This window comes from Rhinatrema bivittatum, chromosome 12 (assembly GCF_901001135.1).
Source record: "Rhinatrema bivittatum chromosome 12, aRhiBiv1.1, whole genome shotgun sequence".
Lineage (NCBI taxonomy): Eukaryota > Metazoa > Chordata > Amphibia > Gymnophiona > Rhinatrematidae > Rhinatrema > Rhinatrema bivittatum.
This window is the reverse complement of record NC_042626.1, coordinates 10,717,646-10,725,412: the sequence shown is the minus strand read 5'-3', so window position 1 is coordinate 10,725,412 and position 7,767 is coordinate 10,717,646. Positions and strand designations below refer to the sequence as shown.

At 41.7% G+C, this 7,767-nt stretch overlaps 1 protein-coding gene across 4 annotated transcripts in view; it reads left to right on the top strand.

Moving 5' to 3' along the window:
- The first annotated feature begins 3,757 nt into the window (after window positions 1-3,757).
- The window catches only part of TRIM33 (tripartite motif containing 33), a 139,832-nt gene continuing 135,822 nt past the window's right edge, over window positions 3,758-7,767 (top strand). For 3 of the 4 annotated variants that reach the window (XM_029572458.1, XM_029572457.1, XM_029572459.1), the window contains exon 1: window positions 3,758-4,249. In XM_029572458.1, coding sequence (XP_029428318.1) covers window positions 3,850-4,249 — 400 coding nt within the window. In that variant the 5' untranslated portion in view covers window positions 3,758-3,849. The remainder of the gene's footprint in view (window positions 4,250-7,767) is intronic. The other variant, XM_029572456.1, reaches the window with a different exon arrangement.

Genomic DNA, 7,767 nt, shown 5'->3' with positions numbered 1-7,767 from the left:
TAATTTCTACCTTTAAAGTTACATTGTAAACCGGTATGATGTATGCATACTAATACCGGTATATAAAAGTTTTTAAATAAATTTTTTAAATAAATGTTCAAGGCAGGGCACAATATAAAGATATTAACATCAATCAATAGAAAACATAAAATATAAAAATACAATACAAGCAAAAATAATCAATAAAAAAATGGCACAGCAGAGCATAAATATGTAAGAACACCAAAAATACCGCCATGACTAAAACATGCACTGGTGAACATTATAACCCAAGAGAAAATAGGTTTTAGAAATGGCTCTGGCATTTCTTTCATTTTGTCATGTGTACGCGGATGAATTTGTTAATCTGGAGAAACAAGGAGACATTTCATCCCTTTGTAGAACTCACTCTGCGGGCCTACAAAATGTCCTTTGGTAAATCAGAGCCTTTTCAGTGTTCTCAGGGGTACTTTAATATTTTCTGGCATCTGATTCACATTTTCATTGCATGGTGCATATTTTATATTAAGACTAAAATTATTTCTAGTAAGTTGATACATGGTTTATTTACAAATTAGATAAATAAAATCAGCATACTTTATCTATATAAATCTTACTATGGTATTCTTAAACCAGAGTACCCTCCAACGAGTAGCATACACAGATACAATAAATCCCTACCACAATGAACTTTCAATCCAAGGACACGTGGTAGTGGAAGATAACACAATTTGCTTAAGATCTTAGCATGTGCCAGTGACACAAATGGGACTTTAACTCAGCTGACCTGGTTCCCAGCTACTCCCTTTCCCAACTTTTAAGCTTCTGCTTTAAGATTTTGTAACCGGATTCTGTGCTAATGGCAAGAGGAAACACGTGAACAAAAAAAACAAATTCCAGTCAAGAGTGGAGTTCCCAATAGGCTGAGTACATTACTTATGGGTGGATGGCCCAGGGGGAATGGCCACTTTGCCTGTCAGGGGGATGTAGGGACAAGCCGGTCACCCTAAAAAGGAGTGTGCAACTGAACCAAACTTTGCAGGCCCGAGGAACTCAAGCTGGAAGCCAAGCCATGTGATGGCCCCTGAGGTTTTAGTGGGAATGCCTGAGAAAAAGCTGCTGTTGCTCTTCACATCAAGCAATCTGTCTTCACCTTTCAATTTTACTGGTACTGCCAGACACAACTTGCTCAGTTTGTGGCCTTGACAAACTTGGTATACAGTCATGAAACTCAACATTGTTCACCAAATGTCTTCCAACTTACACCATCATCTCTGTGAGAATGTGCATATACATACCAGCTAAGAAGAAAGTCCACTAATCCTGTGCCAGTAGACTGTGGCAACATCCAATCAATATCAACTTTTGGATCCTATGCATATGCACATGTATGAAGTCCTGATAAAAGAAAAGACTGTGGACTTATAGATTCAGGGGCTGCTGATGCTTGCTGCTGTTCACACCCGTGAACTTGGCACCCAAGACTTTTTGTGAAGCTCAAGCTGAGACTGGGCTCCCTGCTCAGCCCAGTTCTGCTTCATTAAGTTTGGAGTACTTGCCAATTTCATCCTTGCCTAAGCCCTAGCAAGCCAAGCCAATCTGTTTTCCTGTCCCCTGCTTGCATAATGTACAGAGGTTTCTGTAAGCTCTGGGTCTGCCACCCTGAGACAGTGGTGTTAGCACTGGAGGTCCAGCTGGCTGTCCTCCATGATAAGATAGGACCCTGATTCTTCAGGACAACCCAACTACAGCAGAGGGTGAGAGAGCCTGTGATCATCTTCCCAGTATCTTCATGCAATCCTGATCAATAGAAGATTATCTGGCTAAATTACTACTTTATGTAAGGTAGTTTATTGGCAATGCATATGAGATGTGCAAGGAATTTTTTTTATAACTTGTTATTTTTCAAAAGAAACAAGACATAGATATGATCCATGACAGTGCATACAAAGATATATAGCTTGTTAAATTAACAGAAAATAAATAAAAACCAGTAGAATCTAAACAATATAACAGCTCACGTACATTGACATAGGAACATTGTACTATTAATTGTTCAAAAAATGTTCATAGTATTCTAATTTAGTTTGCCATGTCCAAAACTTTCCCCGTATAGCATTATAAACCTCATGCTTACTTTTTAAGGCAAAGGTGATACATTCTAAAATAGCCAATTCCACAACTTTATTACATCAAGCAGAAATTTGTGCTGAGCTTTTCCAAAACTATGCAGTTGTCAAACGTCCAGCTTGCAACAGATGAGAAACCAACCGCTTATCTGATTTTGATAATTCTTATTCATCCCAACGGTTCAGCAAACATAATGGAGGCGAGAGAGTGATATTAGTCCCCAGAATAATATTAATGATCTCAGATTTCTTCCCAAAACTGCCGCACTTCTCTACATCTCTACCACATATGAATGTAGGCTCACCACACAGCCGCCAACACCATTGGAGAGGGAACCCCCTAGAATGGTCAAGACTTTGGGGAAGGCGAGAGAGGAAGACAATGGGCTGTCCAAATACCCAAGGGCAGCTTGGAGTATACATCCAGTTGTGATGTCACTCTTTATTATTAGAATTATTTCACCATTTATATAGCTCCTAAACTAGGGCACAAATTACACACAAAAGATCAGGAGTGTGTGAGAAACAGAAGTGGAGAAAAACAGGAAACAGAGAGGCAACCAGAGTGGAAGAGAAAAGCTTGGACAATTTCTAGGCAGATTGGATGTGCTAATTTGCCCATATCTGTCGTCATCTATTTCAGCAGACAAGGAGCACTTGGTCCACCCAGCCTGCCAAATTTTGGCTGCCTACTGTGGAAACTCAGATCTTATTCTGAATCAGTGGGCTTCTCCCCCCCTCTGCTACTAAGGTCCATTTGTGTGTCCCCCAAGGAAGGAAAGGGGGGAAAGAGAGGAAAAGGGGTCAAATTTAGGGAAGAAGAAAGAAGCAACATGCAACACAGCAAGAGATGAAGACGAAGGGAACAGAAAGAAACAGTAAAGTAGATGAAGTAACAGGCATTGACTTGGCTGGTATTTGGCCAACATGTCTGGTTTTTATTAAAGTGGCTGGCAGAATCTTTAAACCTGTTAATATTTCAAAAGTGTGTAGCAGTGACTATATGGACCTTTATAGGCTGACTTTCTTTAGAAGCAGGTGAAGCTCTAATCCAGGGCTGGCAACCTCAGTGCTCAAGTGCTGTGTGAGCTGGTGGGCTTTTCAAGATATCCACAATGAATATGGATGAGATGCATTTGCATGCAGTGGAGGCAATGTATGCAAATACATCTTATACATATTCAGTATGAATATCTTGAAAACTGGACAGGCTAGTGGCAATCAATCAACGACTGGAAATGCCTCCCCTCCCCGTATTAGTCCATGAAATTGGGATTTTTTTTTTTAGAAGAAAGTTAATAGTAAGTTTAATCTTTCTGCTTTGCCAGTGGTTGTCTATATGGTCCTGTGACAGCCCATTCCCTCCAAACCATACAACTAATCTGAGCCGAAAGGATCACACCGTGCACTTGAATCTTTGTAAGAAGAGAAGACTTGCAAGCTCTGAATTGGCTGTGGTGGTAGATCCAAAGCCAACAAAACTTGGCATCATGTAGTAAAAAAAAAACCCCAAAAAACAGTCTCTTTGAGCCAGTATGGGGGGCGGGGATGCGCCTGCGCGCCAGGCAAGTCCTCTTCCTGCCGCGAGTGCGCGCCCCCCCCTCGCCGCGGGGCCGGCAGCGCGCACGCTGCGCGGCGTCTCGCTGACGTAGGCACGCCGGCGGCTGGCTTTTCTCCTGGCGTACGCGCGGCTCTCGGCGGTGGCGTGAAACGGTCAGTTCGGGGTTCAAAGAGGAGAAAGATGGCGGAAAACAAAGGCGGCGGCGGTGGGGAGTGCGAGAGCTCGGCCGGTGGCGGCGGCAGCAGCGTCCCAGCGGCCGAGGCGCCGGCGGCCGAGGAGGCGGAGAGCGCGGAGAAAGCGGCCGAGGAGAGCCAGCCGCCGGCCGGGGCCTCCTCCTCCGCCGCCCCGGCCGCCGCCTCCTCCTCCTCCTCCTCCTCGTCCGCCCCGGCGGCGGCGGTGGTGGCGGCGGTAGTGAACCTGCTGGATACGTGCGCCGTCTGTAAGCAGAGCCTGCAGAGCCGCGACTCGGAGCCCAAGCTGCTGCCCTGCCTGCACTCCTTCTGCCGCCGCTGCCTGCCCGAGCCCGAGCGCCAGCTCAGCGTGCCCATGCCCGGCGGCAGCAACGGCGACATCCAGCAAGGTGAGCACGAGCCGCCCCCGGGAAGAACCTAAAGCAGTGAGAGCTGGGGGGAGGGGGAGGCAATGAACCCCTCCCCCCTTCCTCCAAGCGCAGACGCCGCTTCCCACCCCTCCCCCCTTTCCTAGGGGTTTGCGAGCAGTTTTAACATTTTGTGTCTGTGCATGTACACGTATCCGTATAGCTATCTGTCCATCCCGGGTCCCCTTGCTATATATTTATCTCTGCATACAGTCTCTCGGTTCCGCCAGCAGATAGCTGAGCAGCTTCTGGCAACGGGATTTCCGCAACCAGAAAACATTGCGTTAAATAACTTTATGAAAAATTGAAGCCCCTGGAAGAGGGATTGCATTTAATGGAGGAGCTTGACGAGTGGCTGGATTTGGGGGTGCGATGGGAAGAAGCATCGCTCGTGTGATTTCACGGTTTCCCGCATTAACGCTGTAGGCAACTCAGCTTTGTTTGCGATCACAGCGAGGAGTTAGGCTTATTGGTTTGCTTTTTGTTTACACATTTCTTTATTTTTGTGGTCCAGAAGCGTTTGTGGCGACTGTTACAGGGAAGGCTTCAAAGTAGCGTGCACAGTTGGATTTGTCTGGCTAAAAAAGAAGTTTGCTTTAAACTTATGTCTTGACAAATCGTACCAAATGATGTTGACGTGTGATGGTAAATTTTGCAAAAGTCAGTTGGGCAGATAATTGCTTTGGTCAGTCTTAACTACATTTATTTATTTATTTATTTAAGGTTTTTATATACCGGCATTAGTATGCAAACATCATGCCGGTTTACATTGGAACTAAAAAGGAGGAAAGGAAATACAATGAACAGGGGTATTGGGAGGGGGCATAGCATAGGCTGCAGAGGAGATAAAGGCAAGGAAGCGGACAGTAAACTGTGATGAACTATGTACAGTATGGAGTATAACTATAAATACATTATAAATACATTATATACAGGGTTGTGGATCAATTGTGTTAGTCAAGAGGACATCTGTTACTGCCGCGATTTCCAAATCTGTCTTCTGGTATTTGCAGCCACTGACGCTTTTAGCCTATCCACAATGGATATACATGACAGACGTTTATACACGTGCATGTAAATATATTTCATGCATATTAATTATGGATAGTCTATAAATCCTAAAGGGGGAATGGCACCTGAGGGCAGATTGGTAACGATTTGATTGACTGTTAGAACATTGAATGGAGAGGACCATGCAAGTTATATAAATGCAGAATGAAAGTGCTTTGTGTTAAGATGTAGATTTAGGACCTGTCTGAAAATTGTTTATAAGCTATTTCTGTGTATCTGGATTTAAATGTCTGCCGCCTTTGCTGAACTTCGGTGATTCATTGTAAAATGTATTTTTCTAAGTATTTTTGTTCTTCAGTTAATTTTGTCTAGTGATTTTTGCTTCCTTTAAATGTAGGCTTCCTGGTGTGGTGTTGCTTGCCAAGAATACCTTTTCTCATGCTACAGGTGGCATTATATTGAGTGTTTATTTTAAAAGCTGTGTTTTTATTTATTATTATTATTATTTATTGTTTTTGTTATACCGAGTTTCATGATAGGCATCACATCAACCCGGTTTACAAATAACAAGGAGTGTAAAGCATAACGTAACGTAAAAAACAATATTTTCAATAAGAACCTTGAACTTTAAATACAGTGAATCAGAAAAAGGGAGAGGGAAAGTTACAAAAAACAAGGAAAATAAACTTGGGATGGAAGGGGAGAAATTGAACAGCACAATATTTACATTTCAGCCTATTGATACATTAGAATAGCAAGTGAAAAAGGACCAATCAAAAATAGCTAAACTGCTATTCAAATAGCAAAAATTGTTATTGCAAACCATAGGTGAGTAGTGCACCTTGTAATCCAAAATAGCCATTAGGGTTGTTACTAGTGCTTTTGCAACCTTGTGAGTAATTATGTTGCTGCTCCTCATTTCCGGTTATTTTAATGCTTAACTTTTGCTTTTCCAATAACCAACACACAATAGAAATAGTCTCTCTCTCACAGACAGTCTCTCTCTGTCCCAGACCTTCCTTCCCTGCCAAAAATTCTAACTCTCTGGCAGTCCAGACTGTAAAAATTGACATTGCAGCAATGGAAAACCAAATATCACTATTCCTCATAAAAAAACTCAAGAAATAAAAATCAATCATGATATTAAAAACATACTAATAAAAGGAATAAATAACTCAAAACAGCTAGCAAACAGAATAGCAAAACTAAAACAAAGTTTAAACATTTCCCAAACACCAATAAAATATTTCAAAACAGCAGACACATCAAATAACACCCAATAATTATTAAGAATTAAAAAAACAAAAAAGTCCTCCACCCCTCAATATCTGGGAACTTTTGATGTCCGGGCATCCTGAGATTGTCATGGAGTTGGGTAGTGCACAGATTTTCTTATCTCTTTCATGCACACACTTGCCCATATGTATAAAGTCACTCATACATGGCATGGAGAACTAGCCTAGTGGTAAAAGCCTAGGGTTCAAATCTCACTGATGCTCCTTGTGACTTTGCAAGTCACTTAACCTTCTGTTACCTCAGGTAAAAGCTTAGACTATAAACCCTCTGGGGACAGAAAAAATACTTACTGTACCTGAATGTAGCTTGCCTTTAGCTATCAATGATAAGGTTCACGCCCATGATCATTCTCTCACATATTTCACTCATATGGGGCCTCTCCCTCTTCTGCTGTTCCCTCTCCCTGTGTCTTCTGAGTGTGCTGCCCTGTGCAGGGGCACTGTTTGCACACCTGCTAGGGTTAGACCTGGTAAACATAAACAGTGGAACCTATGCAGAAATTCATGTGTTAATTTTTGTTTATCCTGATGATAATCCCAGAATATGATTGAAACATTGAATTTTTTACTTACATATTTTTGTATCATTACATTGGTGGGCTGACTACTTTGAGTAATAAAGATCCATTTATAAAGATATAGAATATTACATTTATATATATATATATATATATTTCAATTTGTACAGTATTACCCTTGTTTTTCCCCCCTCTTCCCCTCTACCCAGTTCGCCTATCAGTTTCATTGTAAAGCCCACTTTATGTTACATGGAAACCGATGTGATGTTTTCCTAATGAATGTCGGTATATAAAAATTGCAAATAAATATTGACTTATGAATTGCTGCCTGTAAATGGCATGCACCACAATTTACAACAGTTGTAAAAACTAAAAAATCCCCCAAAAACCACTTCCACTTTCGCATATTATACCAGCCATACAATATTAAGATTCTCATAATGAAATCATTGCAAGAGATTTTAATACATAGGTCATTCTATCCCTTATTAAACTAATGCTGCATAATACTTTTCAGCAATGCAGTAATCCTAATATAGTGATACTATTGAATTCTCACTCTTTTCTAATTCGTTATGAGGCTGTATACTGTTAGTAGCTCATGATACCCTGCTAACCATTTTGTATTTGTTGCAAAATTCTCATTCAGCTCTCGCCTAATGTACCCACAACCTCA